Source organism: Pipistrellus kuhlii, unplaced genomic scaffold (assembly GCF_014108245.1).
Source record: "Pipistrellus kuhlii isolate mPipKuh1 unplaced genomic scaffold, mPipKuh1.p scaffold_m20_p_6, whole genome shotgun sequence".
NCBI classification, from domain to species: Eukaryota; Metazoa; Chordata; class Mammalia; order Chiroptera; family Vespertilionidae; genus Pipistrellus; species Pipistrellus kuhlii.
In genome coordinates, this window is record NW_023425562.1 from 37,362,196 (window position 1) to 37,383,763 (window position 21,568).

Consider the following 21,568-nt stretch of genomic DNA (forward strand, 5'->3'; position numbering starts at 1 on the left):
GGATACCAAACTGGGACCTACCTCCAGCATTTCAAATAAAGCAATAAACCAAATCTAAGAATAAAGATAAAAACTTAGGCTCAAAAATTCAGTGACACAAGTGTATAGCTCTGGTTCCGACCCCAGCAGCACACATGCATTGGACCTGGACGTTTTTATTGAGACCAGGGCACCTGTCAACAGAGTGATGTGTCTGCTAACAAACTAATGTGAACACAGGGAGAGTCATCTCATGCCATGTTGTTCCGTCCTGGTAGAAAGTCCAGGTTGACACTGACCCCCTGTAATCCAAGATGTGGCCGCTCTTTCAAGACCCACCACTGAGCTGAAATAAAGACGGGCAGAGGGCTAACCACTGCACAGAGGAATAACGGCCAGAGCAGTGTTTGAAGAGGCAGGACAAGATTTCTCTCTTCAGCAGTGTGGCCATCAAATTCCTAGCTTGCCACTGTGTCTGTGTGATGACTTGATAGGAGGTGGAAAGGCATGGTGTGAAATGATCTGAAAGCACGAAAAATTGTTGTTAGGAGGTGTTGGCACCTAAAAAACAACTCATCTTGTTCCTATTGGATTCAGCCTGAGTTTTCTCCGAGACGACTCTGCCATGTCCTGCTTGGAAATCTTGGGCATTCAAGCTTATACTGAGTGCAACGTGCGCTTCTAACACCTCATCCTTTCCCCACAGCCACGGAGAGCACTGTGAGGTCAATGCAGAAATTATTTTGCTGTGTGTTTTCAATTTATTTTCTGTTCTAATGTCCAAACACAGTATTACAATTTATGTGCAAACACATTTATGTGTGAAAGGACTGTGAGTCCATGCTAAGTTGTCCTGGCCATTAAGGATTTTCACAAGCAAATAGTTTGGGTAAAATTTCCCCAAGTCAAATGGCAACAGATGCAGTTCAAAGTTCAAGAGCTATTAAATCATTTCCCCTTATATGTGGCTTCTCTTCTGGAAGATTCTGGGGGGTTTTCTTGGTTATTGGGAAGAGTGATGTGTCTCTCAGGTGGGTTGACAATGATGCATGTTCCTAATAATCGCTCAGCTCTGATTGGTGGATCTTGCCTTATTAAATCCTTCTTTCCCTGTCCTTTTGCCAGTCATTCTCAGCACTGAACCTTTCCATCTCCATCCCCAACCAAGTCAACAACTAAATTAAGTGGTCTTTCTTTCCAACTGAGCTATGAATGTAAGCTTTAAGAGCACATAACTTCCTTGTCTAGGAAAAGTTAGGGCACCTCCTGAGTTGGGAGTTTTTAGCACACTCACAGGAGAGGGTGAGCAGGTGCATGTGTGTGCATGTATGCTGGAAGCAGAGGGGGTGGGAGAGAGAAATACAGAGTACCAGGAATTATCTGTGCATAAAGAAATTAAAAGAGAATATTTCCAGAGCAATTGAAGCCCATCTCCTGAACAATGACGACAGCTCCTCATTTTCGACAACAATAGAGGGCACGTAGGAGTCAGCTCATTAGAATATCTGTGGCTCTTTTCTGTTCTCTCTGCATTAAGCCCCCATAATGTCAGTTGTCACTTATTAATGACAATTAACTAGTAATCAGCACTGAGACTCTTTGAGGTGGTCTTTGCCTGACAGGTGAAGAAAGAGAACATTGCAGAGTGCCACACGGTGACATGGAACCTTCAAAGGGAGCGCGGCATTTCCATAAATTACCTCAGAAAGAAATTTCCTTTATACATTCTCGCTAATGCTTAAGGATCTTTAACCCTAGAGAGGCCACACTCCAATTCTCCTCTTGCAATGTCTTTCTTACCAAATAAAACCTACAAACCATCTGCGGTAGTTGCAATTGGATCTCCATCCTCTCATCCAAGACACTAACTCCACAGCCACCTTGCTCCTGAAACACTTTAGCTCTCGCTATTTAGTTTTAGTTATGTCCAGCCATACACATCACCTTAGTGACATCCCTCCGTGACGCACAGTCTGTGCTGGTTACTTTTCACAGTGGTTGCTGTGGTCCAGTGGCTGACTTCTCTCAGGCACTCTCTCCTCATTCCCTCATGATATGGTAACAGGGTGACTGCAGCCTGTCTGATCCGCGCAGGGTCTCCCCACTCCCAGACGGAGCCCTCCTACTTCCCACTGCTCTTCCTACTGGCATGGAGGACGGCCTTCCCCACCCTGCACACAGGATCGACCATCTGAACACAGGGACCTACTTGGCATATAGCTGCTGGCCTACAGGCCCTTCCTCCTGGTTTCTCTATGATGCTAGAAGTGCCTGACTAACCTGAGGACTCTGGGGGTGGGGTTTTCAAGAAGGAAATATTTGCAGGCGTCTTCAAACTACGGCCCGCGGGCCACATGCGGCCAGCAGAGGAGTCTGATCTGGCCCGCCAGGTTTTTTGGGCAGTGAGCACAGCCGAGGTGTTACAGTAGGAATTAGTAGTTCATATAGTCCGGCCCTCCAGCTCTCTGAGGGGCCGTGATCTGGCCCCCACTTTAAAAAGTTTGAGGAAGCCTGATTTAGAGTGTAAGAAGGCTACATGTTATCACTGTAAGACACATGTGTCAAACACAAGGCCCGCGGGCCAAATCCATCCCGCCAGGCCTTGCAATGTGGCCCGCACCACGCTGTCATCACTGCACTCCGCTGCGTTTCCATCACAATGACAGTTTATGACTGTTCAGTAAACCATTCGGCCCGCGATTTAGGCTGGATTTTAGATTTTGGCCCCTTCTCTGATTGAGTTCGACACCCCTACTGTAAGAGAACAATCTGCATTCTGTCTTTGAGGAGTTAAGACTCAGGAAAGGCCAAATTTGCCCTGAGAATGGCATGATGACCCCTGGCAGCCAGCGTGCCCCCTGCTAAAAGTGCACTGAGCAAGGGCATTGCCAATTTCACATATTAAAAAGGTGGACTGCATCTATTCATGTCCAAACAAGGCAATGAGACTATTCTCCTAGAATGGAAACCACTGGCAAAGTGGATGGTTTTCAAACCAGTGACTTGGATGTAAGACTGTGTATTCCTGATAGGGAATTCCACTCTTGAACAGGTACTAGACTAGTAAGCCTCTGGAAACAGGCAACAAGAGGTTTAAAATCTAAATGTCTCAGGGGGAAACAGCAGCATGTTTTTATAAAAACTGAAATTTTAAGAAACAGAAGGTCGCCTGGAGACTCACTTTGTGACCCCTCTTTTAGAATAAAATCTATTGTTTCTTCCCAAGCACCTAGGGTGGTGGGAACACACCCTATCCTCTAGAGCTCCCATCATTTTTTTGCAAGAAGGATTTTGAGTTTACAATGCTTCCCTGACAACAAACAAGATGTTACCCACTGTCACTGTCGGTTTCCAACTACCTAGCCGGAACTTACAGATGAATGTACATGGTATGTTTAAGAAAACAATCACCATGAAAAGAATTGCACTTTAAATGCCTTTCTGTTTCAAAAATATCGCTTACAGTAGTCTGAAGTTTGAACGAAGTCTTTTCCGTCAGCTTGCAGATTACTTCAGATTTTAGTGCCACCGATGCCCACTGCCTGGTGAGAGCAGCGATGGGAAAGGAAGGTGTCCCAGTTGGGGGGCCTGGAGTCCAGCTCTGAAGGATGGGACAGTGTCAGTTGTGAGTGTTTGTTCTAATAAAACAACCGGACATACCGAGTAGAATGTTCTTTGGACTCATTTGTAATAGTGAAAACTTGAGAAGAATCTAAATGTTGCTTTTTAAAATTCTATCTAAACCAGAGACCATCTCAATAAGATGAGAAATGTGTGATATTTAATTAAATGGGAAAATACTCATTATCTACTATCAAGTAAAGAAAAGTACAAAAGTGTGTTCAGTGTGATCTCTATTTTGTAGAAGCATGACAGGAAAAAAAGATGTTACTAAAATATTAATGATTTTTTTCATAGATGAAAGCAGTAGTTATTTTTATTTCCTTCTTTATGTCTTTGTGTTCCAAGCTTTGGGCACTGACTATACTAGTATATTGCTTCTATTACAGGAGTAAAAGGTATGTAAAAAGCATGGGTACTCTCCAAATTTTAATCTTTTTAAGTTTATAATTCAACAATTGGCCTTTATCTTCAGAAAAATAATCAGGAAGGTAGTAACATGAAATTTTACCTTGGAAGAAAGCAGAAACCTTTATTTATATGGACAGATTTCTGAAAATTTGGAAGAGGTTTAGACGTGTTTGACTAATGTAAGAAACTTTATAAAGATTACTAAATATAGAAATGTAGTTTATTTAAAATTTAAATAAATTTTAAATATTACTCAATCACTTTTTTCATACAATGCCTAAAAGATTATTTCTCTTACATAAAGCATTATCTACCATTATTTTATAGGCTTCCTATCTCTTTAAATACTGACTAAATAACAGTATATTTTTACCCAACACATTCTGAAGAATATCTCAAACCGTTTAGAATCCCACAGTTAAAAGAAAAAATATGCCTGACCAGCATGGTTCAGTGACTGAGTATCAACCTATAAACCAGGTCATGGTTGGTTCTATTGATCAGGGCTCATGCCCGGGTTGCAGGCTCGATCCCCAGTAGGAGGCACAGAGGCGGCAGCTGATCAATGGTTCTGATTGTTACTGTTTCTATCTCTCTCTCTTCCTTCACCTCTGAAATCTATAAAAATATATACATTTTAAAAGTATTTAGTTTTCAAGTGGAGTCACTTTTGCCTGTGCACAAGGTCGCCCAACCAATAGAAAACACTGGGCAGTCACGTCACTACCAAGCCCCCTGCAGCCTCCTACCGGTGGGCAGGCGGCCAGCTCTCTCCAGCTCCTTGGGGGCCTTTGGCTGTCGAACTCTAGAAGGTGGAGGCCTGGTGCGTGGGCCAAGGAAGGACTGGGAGAAATTCAGAGCACACTAGACACTAGAAGGCAAGGATGGGCACATGTATCCAAACACAGATGAAGGAAGCAGAACCACTTGTAAGGTGAATCGTTAAATTAGAGGCGGCAACTGCTTCCCTGGGTTACTCACTGCTGCCTACACAAACTGAGTTTTCACAGTATGAGGTAGACCTGTAGTCATTGAAGCTGCTACATATTCCTAACAAACATTACTTCAACTTAGTTTTCAGATCCAATAGAAAACAGAGCTGTCCTGTTTTGCAATCTGAGGTGGGTTGCAGGTGGAAGCCACGTGAAGAATGGGCATCTGCTCAGGGTGGCACTCACGTTCCTGTCCATCAGCATCACCTGAAACCCTCAGCTCTCATCCCCCTGCCCACCCCTGGGCCTGCAAAGGGGGCAATTAGGAGCATGGCTGGAGCAAAACCAGAGCTTTGAGCTCCGGCTCAGGTTGTGTCAAATTCAAGCCCCCCGGAACATGGACATCTCTGTGCTGGGCTGGTCTGTGAGAACGGAGGAGTAACAGCCACTCCTCGTGCTGTGAGGCCCAAATGAGTTGCTGTGGGTGAAGCATCAAGGAGATGTCCCTGGCATGGAGTAGCATCCCCTCACTATATCCAGGTCCCCACCTCCAGCATCAGTATAAATTAGACAAATTAGACTTGTACTATCTATGGGTTGGAGAACTGGGGTTAATGAATTAGAAAAAGAAAAAATTGCCCAGCTGGCATGGCTCAGTGGTTGGACATGGACTTATGAATCAAAAGTTCATGGTTTTATTCCCGGTCATGGCACATGCCTGGGTAACAGGCTTGATTCCCAGTGTGCAGTGTGCAGGAGGCAGCCCCTCAATGGTTCTCTCTCATCACTGATGTTTCTCTCTCTCCCACTCCCTTCCTTTCTGAAATCAATGGAAATATATTTTTCAAAAAATTTAAGAAAGCTTGCATCTGGGCCTAGACCCCTGTGTCAGAACTCAGGTTGCAAGCAGCTTTCGAATAGCTTAGCGGCTGTTCACTGGGACAGAACCTGGGGCCCAGTCCCCAAATGGCACCTCCCTTCACCCCGTGTGCCTGTGGCTCTGACTCTTACTATTGGTGAAATCACATAATCATGTTTGTGGACCTGTGGCAACCTTCAGAGGATTCTCATTCAAGGACCCCAGCTCCATTATAGGCCTGTCATTCTTCTCCATCACGCCTGCAGCCCAAAGTACAGTCACCCAGTAACTGAACACAAATGTCTCAGTGGCTAAAGCTCATAAAGGACAGAGATATTTACCAATGAAAACAGTCGGGACAGTAGCCCAGCTTGCCAGTGTCCAAGGCATTAGTATAGACTGCAAATAGGGCCACCTGGTTGGCCATCCGGCAGCCTACTGGACAACAGGCAATAGTGAACACAGCTCAGCTGCTTCCAAAGAGAGCATCCAAATTCTACCCTTTCTCAGGATGTATTAACAGAAATTTAAGCAAAAGGTAGGAAAAGAAATCTCTGTGCCATGTCCTGAAGCGCTCCTGAGGTTTCCCTCAATACAGACAGAGCCCTGGACCTCAGGGCTCAGTGCTCACAGTCTCACATGCCCAGGGTCTCGCTGGTGCCTCGGAGAGTCCTGGGTGCTCAGGGCAATCTGCAGAAGACTGGTCCCAAACCCTGAATCAGATAGCAACTTGTGTTTCAAAACTGCATTTTTTTTTTAGCCGAAACCCGTTTGGCTCAGAGGGTAGAGCGTTGGCTTGCAGACTGAAAGGTCCCAGGTTCGGTTCCGGTCAAGGGCATGTACCTTGGTTGCAGGCACATCCCCAGTGGGGGATGTGCAAAAGGCAGCTGATAGATGATTCTCTCTCATCGATGTTTCTAACTCGCTATCCCTTTCTCTTCCTCTCTGTAAAAAATCAATAAAATATATTAAAAAAAAAAAAACCTGCATTTTTAAAATCACAGTTAACAGGATTTCCTCTTTAGAGAATGTAGAACTGGTCCCAAGGCTCTGGGTCTTCCCTGCCACACTATCAAGTCCCCAGACGCCCAGAAAACACCCTGGGAACACCTGTAACTGTCCACGAGGGCCCTCCACATGCAGGCCTCAGGCTCTCTATGGACCAAACACCCATCACTCAACAGCTCTATTCAGTGGCACCCAGTGGAGTTAAAAATGCTAATTATCGTTTCTCAAAGCGCAATACTTATCATTTGAGTGAAGGCATGTCAGCACACAAATCACAAAATGATGATTCTGAGTGGGATTTCCGTTGGTCGATTGCATCAGCAAGACCTCTCGCTGCTGAAATAACATCTCCCGAGGCAGAAGAATGACGACATGACAATCGACGTAAACCGAGAACGGCGTGAGGATTTATTTTACAGTTGAGAAAACAGTGGATTTAATTGTGTGAACCCAAATGTACTGTACAATATTAATGACAGAACATCAAACGTATAATTAATAGTGCCTTGCTTTGTCTTCATTTATTTATTTTTTTGTCTGATATACATGCATCTGGAGAGATGCAAATGCCAGTAAAATTTCTCTATTTAAATCAAGCTGCAGGAACTAATTTTTATTCAAAAAATTGTGGTTTTACATTATATACACAGAAATTTAATATAAAATGACAATATAAAAAGTTAAAAGAGAAAGCATACAGCCAGAAGGTACAAAGAAAGTCGGATAGGTTAAAATGGTAGGATAGGTAACCATTTGGGATGGTAGGATTGAGGAGTTTTTAAACGGAAGCTGCCAATTTATAAGGGAAGTACTCCGACATTTGCCCCGTTTTTTGTTCTGTTTTTTTCATTTATCGATGCAGCGCGCTATAGAAAGGTCAGCTTGTACCAAAGCTTACATTTGTAAATAACTATAAACCGCAGTATTTTACAGGAAAAAAAGAAACAGCATTTTTACATGTTTTAAATAATAGCTTGCATACTTTTTTTTCTTTTTTTTCTTTTTTTTGCCAAAAGTGGCATTTTCTTCAGTATCCAGAGGGTTTGGGCATAGTGGCAATTGGGGTGTTTGTTGTTAGTTTTTTGTTTTGAACGTGTGACGTTGTGGCTTCCTAACCCCGCAAGTCCTAGACAACTTCTGTCTTCCAACAGCGGCATGCATGCTCCCTTCACAAACCAGTCTGCATATAAAAGCTCATTTTTTAATTATTAAATAAGTTTTGTGTCTGACACAGCTTTTGATCTGAATGAAATGCCTTTAAGCCTTTTTTGTTTTTCTTTCTTTTTTTTCTCTTTTTTTTTGTTTTTGTTTTTGTTTTTTGAGTGAAAGGCACAGAGATGCAATTACAGTCCTCAAAGGGTTAAATTTGACACCACTAGGTTCTATGACCTTTATTGTCATGGAAACTTTGTCAGGTTTAGGATGTCTTTTTACCATTGTTATTTGTGTCTTCCTTTCCTGCTAAGTTGGTGTCTCTGAGTAGTGTGCCCCATCGTTTCCTACAAAAGATAGCTTAACATCAAGAACAGATGTTGAAAATAAAGGTCAGACTTTGACTCACGGAAAAAAAAAAAAAAAATGACATGCGCAATCAGACAAAGAGCATATAAATATAGCTACAAAATGTGTGTAAGAAAAACCAAGGTCCAGACAGGCCGTTCGGCAACCCAAGGAAGGCTGATTTCGGAGGCTCAGGCCGGGCCTAGTGCAGTGTGAAGACGTTTAGTGCAATGTGCCGGGCGGGGTCCCTCGCATACCTGGCCGCTCGCTACTGTTTCTCCAGCTCTGTCACGTAGATCAGGTGGTCCTCGGGGGACTTGCCGTGGGTCTTGCTAAGGTGCAGTTTGACTGCGTGTTTGCTCGCAAAAGTCCGGTTGCACAGCTTACACTGGAATGTGGAGCCCAGATCGTCCTCGGCAGCCCCCACCGGGCCCACGGCCTTGTTGGCCAGGACCTTGGAGACGCTCTGCTGGTCCTGGATCTGGGTGAGGGGCAGCTTGGAGAGGTCCTTCAGGCTGAAGCCCAGGTGCGTCTCTAGGTGGCTGATGTACGTGGGCGCAGTTCTGAACTGAGAGGCACAATCGTTGCAGAAGAACACAGGGTGCCCTGTGTCCAGGTTCTTCAGGAACTTGGTCCCGCCTGTCCTCCTCAGCTGGTACTTGACGTTGGCCAGCCAGTGGCTGATGGTGGTCATGGAGAGCCCCGTGAACTTGGAGATGTGCACCCGCTCCTGCGGGCCCAGGTCCGACAGGATGTACTTCCCCTCGGGCGTCTCCCGCAGGCTGGAGGCGAACTGGGCCTGCAGGATGAGGAGGTGCTGGGGGTTCCAGTTGGACTGGCGGCCCTTCCTCTTGTGAACGGGCGACAGCTCGTCCAGCGCCTCCTCGAAGCTGCTGGCGTCGGCGTCCGACTTCTCGGACACCGTGGAGGGCGTGGAGGACTTGGGGGTGAGCCGGCCGGTGAGGTTCTTCACCATGTCGGAGATGTCCATGAGCGCGCTCTCCCGCAGGGGCGAGGAGACCGCGTCAGCCGCGCCGGACACCAGGGGCTTGTTCTTGGCCTTGGTCAGGTCGATGGGCTGGTCGCTGTTCTCGTAGTAGTAGCAGCGGTCGATGGCGTCGGCCTGCTTGGCGGGGGTGGCGGGGTAGATGGGCTTGTCCAGCATGCTGTTGCTGATTTTGTACAGCATGGCCAGCGGGTCCAGCGAGGGGCTCACGGGCTTGGACACCTTGCCCAGGTGCGTGTTCATGATGGACTGCAGCGCGCTCAGGGGGCTGATGAACGACGGCTCCGGCGAGTGGTCCGTGATGATGCCCAGGCTGCTGCAGCCGTTGGTGACTTTGGCTTTGAGCGGCTCCGTGCCGTTGGGGGTGTGGGACTCCGCCGCACCCTCCTTCTTGGCCTTGCCTGCCTCCGCCTCCGGGCCCTTCTTCTGCTGGGTTTTGCTGCTGCTGCTGCTGCTGCTGCTGCTGCTGCCGTCCTCTGTCCTGGGGAAGTCCTTATTCTCTTTGGCCACGGGGGACATGGCCTTGGCCGGGGAGCCCTTCTCCTTCTCCACGGGCCTCTCCTCCTTCTTCACAGTGACCTTGCCCGTGACCTTCTCCACCAGCTCCTCCATGGCCGACACGTTGCTCTTGTGGGGCGGCGGCGTGAGGCTCCCCGGGGAGTGCAGCAGCGCGTTGTGCTCCGAGGACAGCGGCTTCATGCTGCCGGCGTAGGACGGCTGCATCTGCACGCTCTGCACGGCCGGCAGCGGCTTCACGGCGCCCGGCAGCTGGTAGGCCGCGTGGATGCTGGGGTAGCCGCCCCACGAGGGCGCGCCGTTCTGGGCCTTGCTGATGGCCGTGGAGACCGTGTTCTCCAGGGACTTGAGGATGTCCACCCCGCCCTTGGGGCTGTCGTCCAGGTCCTCCTCGCGGAGGTACTGATAGAGCGTGGTGGGCTCAAACTTCTCGGGGGCGTCCTCGCTCTCCTCCTTGATCTTCTTCTCCGTGTCCCCCGCGGCCGGCGCCTTCTCCTTGTCCGGCTCCTTCTTCTCGTCGGAGGCCGTGGACCCCGCCGGCGAGTCGGGCTGCTTTTTGACGTGGGGGGTGGGGAGCCGGGTGTGCGTGGTGGGGGGCAGAGGGATGGACTGGATCTTCTCCTCCACCACCGGGTCCAGCACCAGCTGCTTCCCCTTCTTGGAGGCGGACGTGGTCACCTTCAGGAAGTGGCCGGTGACCATCATGTGGGCGGTAAGCTGCTGCAAGGTGTCGTGGGAGCTGCCGCACTCCATGCACTTGAGGATCTGCGCCTTGCGGGCCTCGAACTGCCAGGTGTAACTGGCGCCGTTCTGGTAGCCGTAGCGGTTGTTGGGCGTCACGTAGGGGTTGGCGGTCTTCTGGTCCTTGGCTGACTCGCTCAGGGCGGCCTCGGCGGCGACCCCCACCGGCTCGGGGGAGCACGGGGACGCCAGGTCCTGCAGGGCCCGCTTTTTTGTGGAAGGGACCAGTTTGGTGATGGCTGGTACTGGCTCCTTCAGAGGCACTTTCTGGTAATGCTTAGTCTTGATCATGTGGACGCTCAGGTCTTGCAGGGACTCGAAGGAGTGGCCGCAGTACATGCACTTGAGCACCTTCTGGGCGTCCTCCTTCCCTTCCATCTCCATCAGGGAGCGCTTCCGGGGCTTGGACCACCGCTTGGTCTTCTCTGAGTCCTTGTCCCGGTTGTCGTCGCGGTAGTGGCCCGTCTCGTTCATGTGCACCGTCAGCTCCACCAGCGTGTCGTAGGCGGCGCTGCAGTCCTTGCAGCGGAACTTGCTGGCGCCCGTGAACACCGAGCCGTACAGCTTGTTGTTCTGCCTGTAGAGCTGCACGGTGCTGAACAGGCTGGGCTCGGGCAGCAGCCCGTACGTGGACGTCTGCTGCAGCGTCTTGGCCAGCGCGGCCTGGTGCCAGTCGTAGCCCGAGCCGCCGCCGCTGCTGCTGGTGCTGGTGCTGGTGCTGGTGCTGGAGCTGGTGCTGCTGGAACTGGTGCTGGAGCTGGGTGTGCTGGCGGTGGTGCCGGTGGTGCCAGCGGTGGTGCCCGCCGCCGTCGTTGTGGCGGGGGGCGTGGGGGTGGGGGTGGAGCTCTCCTTGGGGCCCGCATCGTTGCTGCTGGTGGTCGAGCTGGACTTCTTTAAGTCCAGCGCCAGGCTGGACCAGCAGGACTCCGAGAACAAGTTCGCGTAGACGGCCTTGATCTGTGCCAGGCTGTCCTGGGGGTAGGAGGCGCTGTCTGGGCCCTGCGGGTCCTCTTTGTCTTCTCGGGAGGAGGAGCTTTTGAAATGGGCGAGCTGGTCGCTGTTTTCGCTGAAAGGCGACCCGTAGCCGGCGTCCTGGTTGGTGGCCGTGCTGATGGGGGAGTCCTGGTAGCTCGGGGCCTCTTTGATCTCCGCATCGTCGCCGCCGCCGCCCACGTAGTCCCCTTCCTGAATGTCCAGGGACAGCCCATCCTCCTCCGCGTTTTCTTCATCTATTTCTGCCGCCTTCAATTCTTCCTCGGGAACATAAGCTAGGGCAGAAAAACGACACACGGTGAGAAGTACGTCACGTTCAAGGACATGGCCTCCCCAGCACGCACCCCACGTTCCTCCTCGAGCTCACAGGCCACAAGGCTATCGCCTCTAGCTGACCGCCCACTCTGCACCTTGGAGGCAGAAATTGGGTTTCGGCCACGACAGCCTCTCTCCGGGGAGAAGACCCTGCAAGGAAGAAGCCTCAAGGGTTGGAAAGGTCCTTCTGAAGGCGTCACGTGGGGATGCAGCTGGGCAGGAAAGGAAGGAACCCCGTCACTCTCTCCTGCAGGCTTCTCCTTTCCTGTGTGACGACCCGCATATCCCTCATGCCTTCCCACCAGGCGGGACCTGGCTGTTAACTTTTTATGGCAAGGTATTCCGTAGACAGAATTACACAGTTTCCGTGAATATAAAGACTCCTCAGTCCAGAGCAACTAGGTCGGGAGTGGCAGTGACCAGACCCGGAGCAGCAACTGCCAGGCTGGGAGCGGCCAGGCCCGGAGCAGCTGGGTCTGGTGTGGCCAGGCCCAGAGCAGTGGCTGCCAGGCTGGGAGCGGCCAGGCTTGGAGCAGAGGCTGCCAGGCTGGGAGCGGCCAGGCCCGGAGCAGCCGGGTCCGGTGCGGCCAGGCCCGGAGCAGCGGCTGCCAGGCTGGGAACGGCCAGGCCCAGAGCAGCCAGGTCTGGTGCGGCCAGGCCCGGAGCAGCGGCTGTCACGCTGGGAGCAGCCAGGCCCGGAGTGGCCGGGCCCGGAGCAATTGGGCCCAGAGCAGCCGAGTTGGGTGTGGCCAGGCCTGTAGCAGCAACAGCCAAGTCCAGAGCAACTGGGTCAGGAGCGGCAGTGACCAGACACGGAGCAGCTGGTTGTGGAACGAACCAGAGCAACAGAGGCCAGGCCCGGAGCAGCCTGGCCCAAAACAGCTCGCTCCTCACCTGCCCCTGCCCCACGGCTGCCTCTCAGACATGGCTGGAAACTTTTGCGGGAACTTGAGGGTCTGCTGAATCAAGTGATGAAGGCTTATATCTGGATGTGTTGAGTTAGTATAGTCCTGGGGTGTTGATCTGTGAGTGCCTTGGGTGGGGCCTGGATGAGGCTGGTTGTCCTATTAGGAAATGTCTTTTGTGTGACGTGTATCATTGGGCATGTGGAGGTATTATTGATATGAGAAAATGCTAAGTAACAGATTTGCTATCTGAAAAGGGATTTACTATCGGGGAAAGGGAGGGAGGAAGAGACTGAACATAAACTGTGCACCAATGGATGAGGATGAGGGGGCAGAGGGTGGGGTGGGAACCTGGTGGAGGGGGGAAGAAATGAGGAACCTGTGTAATAATATGAACAATAAAGATTGATTTAAAAAAAATTGATAGAAATAAATACAAATAAGTACAATAAATTGGGGGGAAAAGAAAAAAAAAAGACTCCTCAGTGACAAATGATAAAAATGCTCTGGTCCTCACTCAAAAGGAGGAGGCCACCAAGCACCCCAGGCCCCTGCCTGGAGGGAGACGTCACCCCCAGGGGACACCAGGCAGGTGTCCAAGAGCCAGGTGGTACAAAGAAGTATTATTTGCAGGAGCCAAGAAGGAAGAAACAGCCCAGTGTCCACTGACAGTCAGAAGGATGGACAGGCAGAATATGGTGTGTCACCTGTGAAAAGAAAGGAAGTCCTGACACCGGCTACAGCATAGATGGACCTTGAGGACACGGTGCTCAGTGACATGAGTCAGTCACATACTGTGTGATTCCACTTACAGGAGCACCCAGAGGAGTCAGATCTATGGAGACAGAACGCGGAGGGCGGGTGCCAGACTGAGGTGGCTGCCTGAACCTGTTTGAGGGGGACGGAGCTTTGGTGAGAAGGAAGAGGGAAAGTCCTGCAGCAGCAGGTGTGATGGCTGCAGAGCGATGTGAATGGGTTTCATGTCACCGAACTGGACACTTACAAATGGCTAACATGGCAACTTTTATGTCCTGAGCATTTTACCACAATAAACACAGGCTTTGGTTTTAACGAGGCCAGCAGTGTGTGCTCCCGGCAGCCCAGGCCAGACTACATGTGCACGGCACACTGGCTTCTCGGTGGAAGGCAGCATTTCCCAGGGGACACTGCAGGATATTGACAGCTGTCCTGCGAGTGAGAGGGTTGGAAGGCATATAAATTATTAGATAAAACTTGACATTTTTGCTGCAGGACATTGTAGATTCTTTAACGTTGTGTGCCATATCTTGTTAATCCTCAAGGGACATAAAATTGCATGCCTCACCTCTTATTTGACCCTATCTATTTTACTTACTTTTTTATTATTTTTTTATTTTTTGAGGGGACAACTACCTAAAGAAGTGTTCCATTAACTACTTGGGAAACTGGGGGTTAAGATATTTCCCAGAAAGGCTCCATTAAAATACATTGATATGACCTGAGAAGGGTGTCTCATTAAATGTAATCACTCATTATCACATTATCAGAGCCGGATCCTAAGGGAACGTGGCAAAGCGCACTTATGTTTTCAGGGATGGTTGAGAGGACAGACAGAGACCATCTTGTCTGCCCAGAGGGCGGATGCGGGGCAGGCAGGCGACAGGAGAGCTTCAGAACCTGTGGGCAGAGGACTTCAGATGCCAGCGGCAAGCACTCCTGAGTGTGGGCACACTCAGTCACTATAAGCACACACACACACACACACACACACACACACACACACACGCACACGCACACGCACAGCCAATGACAACCTGCTGCCCAATGGGCCAATTTCATTTGACCATCTTCCTCTCACCCCTGGACCACAATGCCTATTTTGCAGATGAGAAAACTGAATCTTGGGGAAGCTGACTGACTTCCCCAAATGACAAGGGAGACAGTGGATTCAGGACTGGCATTCGGGTCACCTGACCTCCAGTCCCAGATGTTGCCACCCACCCACCATTGGGACCAAGTCCCTGTCCTTTGTCCTGTCAGTATCCCATGGCCAGCGAAACCTCCAGGAAACATCTTTGGATGGATCAATGACCCAAAGTAATTCTGTACTGAGTATTCAGAAACCGTGGAGGTCAACTAAAATAGAAAAATAAAAAATTGTTTTTAAAAAATTGGATGGAAAGAGATTAATAAATTCCTTGAGAATAAAAAAAGAATTAGAAACTTCTTATGTGCCAGTCATATGGCTATACATGAGAGAATCTTGATGAAAGAGAGTAAAAAGGAGAGAAACTTTAAGATGTTGACACCCTTCAGCCCAATAATTTTACTTTTGGAAGCAGAGTCTAACGATATGAAATGCAGACCATGCATGTGCACAGAGATGCTCCCTGGGAAGGCGCTACCATCTAAGTCGTCAGCAGTGAGTGGCGGTTTAGTCATCTGTAGTTCAGTCCTGTGATGCAATATTATCCCGACATAATAAAGTATGCTTTGACAACATGGGCAAAGTCACTAGGTGAAAAATGCAAAAGACAAAACTGCACACCGTGGAGAAATCTCTCTAAAGCATGTTGATCGCAGTTAATTATAACTGGTGAGTGCCTGGGTCATGTGTGGAGTGAGGTGGCTGTTGATAAGTATCCATATTTTCGTCTACGGCCATACCACCCTGAACGCGCCCGATCTCGTCTGATAAGTATTCATATTTTCAAAATCTTCTTTGCTGTTTTCAGCTTAAGAAATGTAATAAACACAACTGTCCATTTGACACCGTTTCTGGAACAAAATAGTTGGCAGCCACTGGTTAGACCCTGAAATGAGGGAGTTTGGGAGGGCAGGGCCCAGCCTGGGGAGGGAGTATGGACCGGGCTTTGCTTATTCTTACCTTTTTTTGAAAATATTAAAAAGTTGTCATAAAAAAAAAGAAAGAAAATATATTAAAAAGCAGAGAGGAGGCGAGAACACTGAGGGCATGGAAGATATTAGGTTTCCTATGGGTCTGCTCCCCAGACACCCAACCCTCCTGCTCGGCCCCTGCATTCCTGCCCCTTCTGGGAGCTGCCTAGCGGGGGAGGAGGGTGCTGGGGCCTCAGATGGGATCAGCTGCAGGGACCCTCCTGAGCCACCATAGCCCAGCAGCTCAGGGATCACCTGTAGCCAGGGTCAGCCTTCAGTCAGGGCTCATACGGAGCAGCGGCCACGGTTCTGGTGAGCAGCCTTCCCAAGACCTGGACGGTATGAAGTAGACAGATACGATGAGAATGGGCTGGGAAACTGGGGATCCCATCCCTTCTCTCCTCAGGAGCGTGCAGAACTGAGAGTTGCCCGCGGATGAGGAAAATGGATATGGAGCAGTGACAGGCAGACAGCCCAGTCTCCGGCCCCTGCGTGGTTACTGGCTTACAGTAAATACCATGCTTTGCCTTTGTTTTGCCACCTGGTGAAGCTATGCAATAATACCAAATTACATGTTTATCTGCATCAAACTAGGTTTTACACCTGCAAACGTGATATCCATGAACAGATGGCCATTATATCAAAATACACGGATTCCACGGGGCCAACTCCCAAAAGGGGCCTCCACACACCTGACGGGTGAATGCCCAGCCTCGATTCACGGCAGAATCTTGCAACACACTTCCTTACAAATCTATAATCGGTCACTTCACCTCTGTTTCGGAGACAGCGGGAGGTTTTCATCAAAGTTAGAAAATTTCGGGAAATAAAAAAGGCAGAGAACACAGACATGGAGCTGCCTCCTCCTTCCTCCAAAAGGCCACTAACATACAAGCAGCATCTCCGCTCATCGGACGTGAGTTACGGTTTTTTGCACGATGTTTGACTGCTGAGCGAAGAGCGGAGAGGTCACTTCTGCTCCGGTTTAAGGTGAGCAAACATTTTTCTACCATGTTGACCAACATCAGCTGCCCTGTTCCAATAGCAAAAGCACCTGATTCGTAACAGAATTGCTTCCTTACTTAAAACCCAACAGCATCCATTGTTAAGAATCACGATAAAATGGCCTCTGGTTTTTACCCAATTCTAATTTAATTAGGTATCCACAGGTAACTTCCTGAACATAAATACAATTTCTCCTTCTATCGGTCTCAGAATTTAATTTCAAGTTAAGTGAGAAAGAAGACGCCTCATTTTGAGGTCCCTCCCAGTGAGCACGTCAGGGATTGATCTTGGGTCTGGAGTTGGCCGCATGTTACAGCAATAGAATTATACAAGTGGAGAGCCCAGATTAGAGCTTAAACTGTTACAGAAAAGACCAAAATCTTTTTCTGATTTTCAGCCATGTCAGAAAGAAAAAGAAGAGAAAATATAGGAGAATCTTGAAAAATTAAAAGAGAAGTGGAAATGATATGAGAAGAGCAAACAGTGAGGGCAGGTCCTCAGGATTCCCTCTGCATCTGAGGGGCAACACACCCCTAACAGGACCCAATTGGAATTAGAGGTACGTCACCCTGATGGATACCGTTTAGAAATCCAGCAAGAGACCTTGCATGAAATAGCTCTACATGCCACACGGCTGAAACCCAGCAAAGAAAGCTAACCCCATTAGTACCCATCCACGCCCTATACACCATACCCTGGCCTTCACAAAGGGCATTTGGCTATCATAAAGGACCTGCAATACTATTTCCGGACCCAGTCACTTTGCCCCTCGGCACTAGCACCCTGAAGTGCTCCAACAAATGCCTCCTGTTAGCAAGTGAGCCGTGCCACCTTCGCTAAGGGTGTGGCTGTGAGAGATGAGGGGAGAAAGGGTTCCTATGGTTTCTGAACCCCACACAGGGCTTACATCCCAGAAATGCCTCCTTCTTCAACCCAGTAATTCATTCTCACAAAAGCATAGGATAGAAGAAGAGAAATGGGAAAGTCGACTCTTGAGGGTTGGAGCATGGAGTAAGCAAGTGTGGGAACACCCAGACCCACAGGGATTGACTGGAGACTAACTTTTCAAGGAGTTCGGAAAATCTTTATCTTTAAACAGGCTGCAGTCACAAGAAGTTATGTACCAATGGGCTACACCACGAGCTAACCCGCCCTATATGATCACTTCTATACACAGCACATGACTTTCTTGATATTCCCTTAATGACCACAGTGGTGTCTGAGCTAAAGTTGCATCCTTGCTGTCATGACAAGCAACATCTGCTCTTACTGTAACAATTAGGCTTATATTCTATAGAATTCACTATTATCAGTGAATTCTCATAACTGCTTTCCTAGATTCTTCTTTTAAAATTTAGGCAGAGAGAGAGAGAAGGAAGGAAGGAGGGAGGGCTGGGACTCAAAGAAACTTCTAAATTTGGGTCATTATTTGTCATGATCTTTGTTTCATCACAAGCTACAATATTCTAAAAAAATAAAATAAAATAAAATAAAATCTAGCTCATATGCATTCAAATTTTCCAGAATGTCCTACAGTATTTGTAGAAATTTTTATTTCCTGTGATGAAATTATGAGAACAATATACTTCACAGGTAAATGAGTGTAATTTTTAAACTAAAGTAAAAAAAAAAAAAAAGTGTTTTGAGGTAGGCTCTTGAATCTCAGAAAACAAAGTAAACCTGACACGTGCTTTTCCCTAAAACCATCCCCCTGGGTGCTCTCAGCTCCCGGGCCCTCACCCGGCCACCTGGAATCTGATGAATGAGTGTGCTTGGGGATGGTAGCTGCAGCATGAGATTCCCCTTTTATAATTACTTACCGAAACAAATGCCCTCCCAATCAATTAAAATAAAGCCTCCGCATCAACATTTTTGCTTTCTTTCGGTGTGAACACAGTTTTGCCTTCACTCCCTGCCCTTCCTGAGTCTGGCACGTGGTGTGAGTGTGACACTGAGCACACATCCCATGTGATCCGGGACACCAGCGGGTCATCATAGGGAGGACAGTCACAGCAGCCTTACAGATCTGGAGGACACCACAGGAAGGTGCTCACAGCAGTCCCTGAAATGTAGGAGAGAAGGTGCTACCAGCCTCTGTGTGCTAGCATGAGAGTGCATGAATGTGCATGTGCCTATGTGGGGGGTGCATGTGTGGGTGAGAGTGCATGTGTGGATGAGTATATATGTGTGCTTGCATGCAATGATATGCGCATGCATGTGTGTGCACATATGTGTACGGATGTGTGACTATGTGTGCATGTGTATACATGTGTGTATATGTGGGTACAAGTGTGAACATGTGTGTGTGTGCGAGTGTGCATGTACGTGTGTGGGTGTGCACATATGGGTGTGTGTACACTGTGTGGGTGAGTGTGCATGAATGGGTGAAGAGTGTATCCATGTGTGAATGTGTGTGTATGTGAGAGTGAATGAAAAATGAAAACTACATAAACCCTATTATTTCCAAAATGGGAATGAGTCAATTGGATCTTATGGCTAGATTTCGCTTTTCTTTAAAAAAAAAATCTTGTTAATATTTTTTGTCATAAAATGTGCCTTTGGATGCCAGCATGTCCCTGAAGACATGCTGTCACCTGGAGCAACATGAAATTCTGTGCACCCTAACAAGAGTGGACATACGCGATGTGTATGATCCAAGCTGGAGCTGAATCCGATGCTAGTATGTGCACTCTGACGGTTCACAGTTAAATGCACACAGTGGAAAAATGTGTCCATCTCAAAGTGTAATTATACAATGAGGCACAAGCATCTTCTCTTCAGCGAATTAGATAAAAATTAAGTTTCTCAAATCACAGCCCAACGTTTTTTAAAACATCTTTGTTTTCTTTGAAGAAAACAAGATTTACTCTGTTCAACAGACATGTTAAGACTTGGGAAGCAACAGCTGTATTTGTTTTTAAGCTAAATGTAGTCAAGTTCCAAATTCCCTCGAGTCTCAGTAACATGGGCTCTGAGCAATTAGGTTTGCATCCCCTCCCCGAACTGGCACTTCATCTGCATCCCAATTATGCACAACCTAAGGTGTCTCCCTGAACCGTCCTGTTTTCCAGTCCGGGAGGCGAGGTCTCTGGGACTCCACCTCCTCACCATCGCCATCGCTGCCCTGGACAGATAAGTGGGAGCAGACATCCAAAGTGGACTTCCCTTGAACAAGAGTTGCTTTCCAAAAGTCAGCTTTCACACTGGCCTTCAAAAGCCAGCAGGCCCCCCTGGCTGCTCGGAGGACCCATCCACACACAGTATCACTTACGTGTCATAGCTGCTCCTACTCGACAAGACATCCCAATAGAAAGTGAATGACATAACATGTCCCTTCAACAGAAGGGGCTCAGCTTCTGCCATGCCCCCCATTTTGATATTTGGAATCATTCAGATCCTGGCAGTTAACCTAACAGTCCAACTGACAACACGTTCCCATTTTTAACTCACTTGGATTTTAAGCAGTATCGTCTAGATCAGGGGTCAGCAAACTCATTAGTCAACAGAGCCAAATATCAACAGCACAACGACTGAAATTTCATTTGAGAGCCGAAAACCGACCTCTGCGCATGGGCCACGGAGTTCCAATCGCACTGTACGTGCACACCCGCACGTGGTATTTTGTGGAAGAGCCACACTCAAGGGGCCAAAGCGCCGCATGTGGCTTGCGAGCTGCTGTTTGCCAAGCACTGGTCTAGGTAGAAAGTGGTAACATGGGAAAATACAACGTATGAATACAGCACTTCAGAATGAAAATACATTGAGTGATCCACATGAATGAACTTGAATTCTCACTGCTGCCACAGGATCCTGGGCGTCACCGAGGGCCCCTCGTGCAAGACGGCCTGGGACACTGTCTGAGGCACCGTGTCATGCGGAGGACACACAGGGGAAGACCCTGAGTCCCAAAGTTACAGACTTTCAAGGGCCCCAGCAGTTCACACACAATGGCTCTGCTTCCCATGGGCAACTGAGGAAGCAAAGGGACTGTCTCGGCGAATAGAGGCCATGGTAAAAGCAGGACATTTATAATTACAGGGACAGGAAGAAAGCAGAGTCCTTGTCCTGCCTTTCAGTCCCTGAGATGAGGTCCTCGGAAACGTCCGTGGCCCTTCAGAGGGGAGCCGGGCCCTGGCCGCCCAGCCGGCTCCCTGTCCCCCCCACAGTCACATCCCTAGCAGAGGTCTGTGAGGGGTTGCCGTGCATGCGTGGGGAGCTCTGCAGCGATTCTAATCTCCGAGATTTACTGACTCCTCTTCCTCGTGTGATAAACCCTGTGTCCCGGCATTCTCATTAGGGCTCCATCACCAACGGAGCGCAGATGAATCAGTCCGGATGATTTCATTGAAATGTTCATTTCCATCCCTGCCGGCAACATCAGAATGGAAGTATTTAACCTGGTTCCATTACCAATACAAATGACCGTGAAGGGTAGGACAGATGTTAAAATCACGCCACACAAACCGACTTCCATCCATTCTTCACTGGGAGGAAGGGCTGCGAGATCCCGGGATCCGCCTCCAGGAGGATCTCCGGTCCCCGATTCATTAGTGTTGCTCATCAGCATTTCCCTCGCTTCTTTCTTCACGCGAACGGTCCTAGGCTAGTCGGGCTCATTTAATTTGGAGAAGGAAGCCTTTGTCAGTGATCCAGGTTTGATCAGGTGTGCGGTGGGGACAGGCGAGGGAGGCGGTGGGGGCTGGGAGGAGCGCTGAGATACAGGCCAGGGGAGAGGAAACAATCTTGTCGAAAATGTTAGCTTTCCAACATGAATGATAAAAGAGAGAAGTCAGTTAGAGACGCCGGGACTCAAAGATGGCTGTCACTTCGGATCGACACTGGCACGACTCACCTAGACAGGTGACACTTTGGTAGAGCAAACTCCCCCTGCATTATTGAG

The 21,568-nt window shown here is 48.8% G+C and overlaps 1 protein-coding gene and 1 long non-coding RNA gene across 2 annotated transcripts in view; both read right to left on the bottom strand.

Moving 5' to 3' along the window:
* Positions 1 to 103: 103 nt before the first annotated feature.
* On the bottom strand, positions 104 to 3,717 carry LOC118708486. The gene is made up of 2 exons (XR_004984584.2): positions 3,443 to 3,717; positions 104 to 501 (listed from the first exon to the last, which is right to left on the bottom strand). It is a non-coding gene; the product is annotated as an uncharacterized LOC118708486 (long non-coding RNA).
* Positions 3,718 to 7,195: 3,478 nt separating this feature from the next.
* The window catches only part of TSHZ1 (teashirt zinc finger homeobox 1), a 70,271-nt gene continuing 55,898 nt past the window's right edge, over positions 7,196 to 21,568 (bottom strand). Inside the window, exon 2 of the mRNA XM_036419893.2 lies at positions 7,196 to 11,841. Coding sequence (XP_036275786.1) covers positions 8,579 to 11,841 — 3,263 coding nt within the window. The 3' untranslated portion in view covers positions 7,196 to 8,578. The remainder of the gene's footprint in view (positions 11,842 to 21,568) is intronic.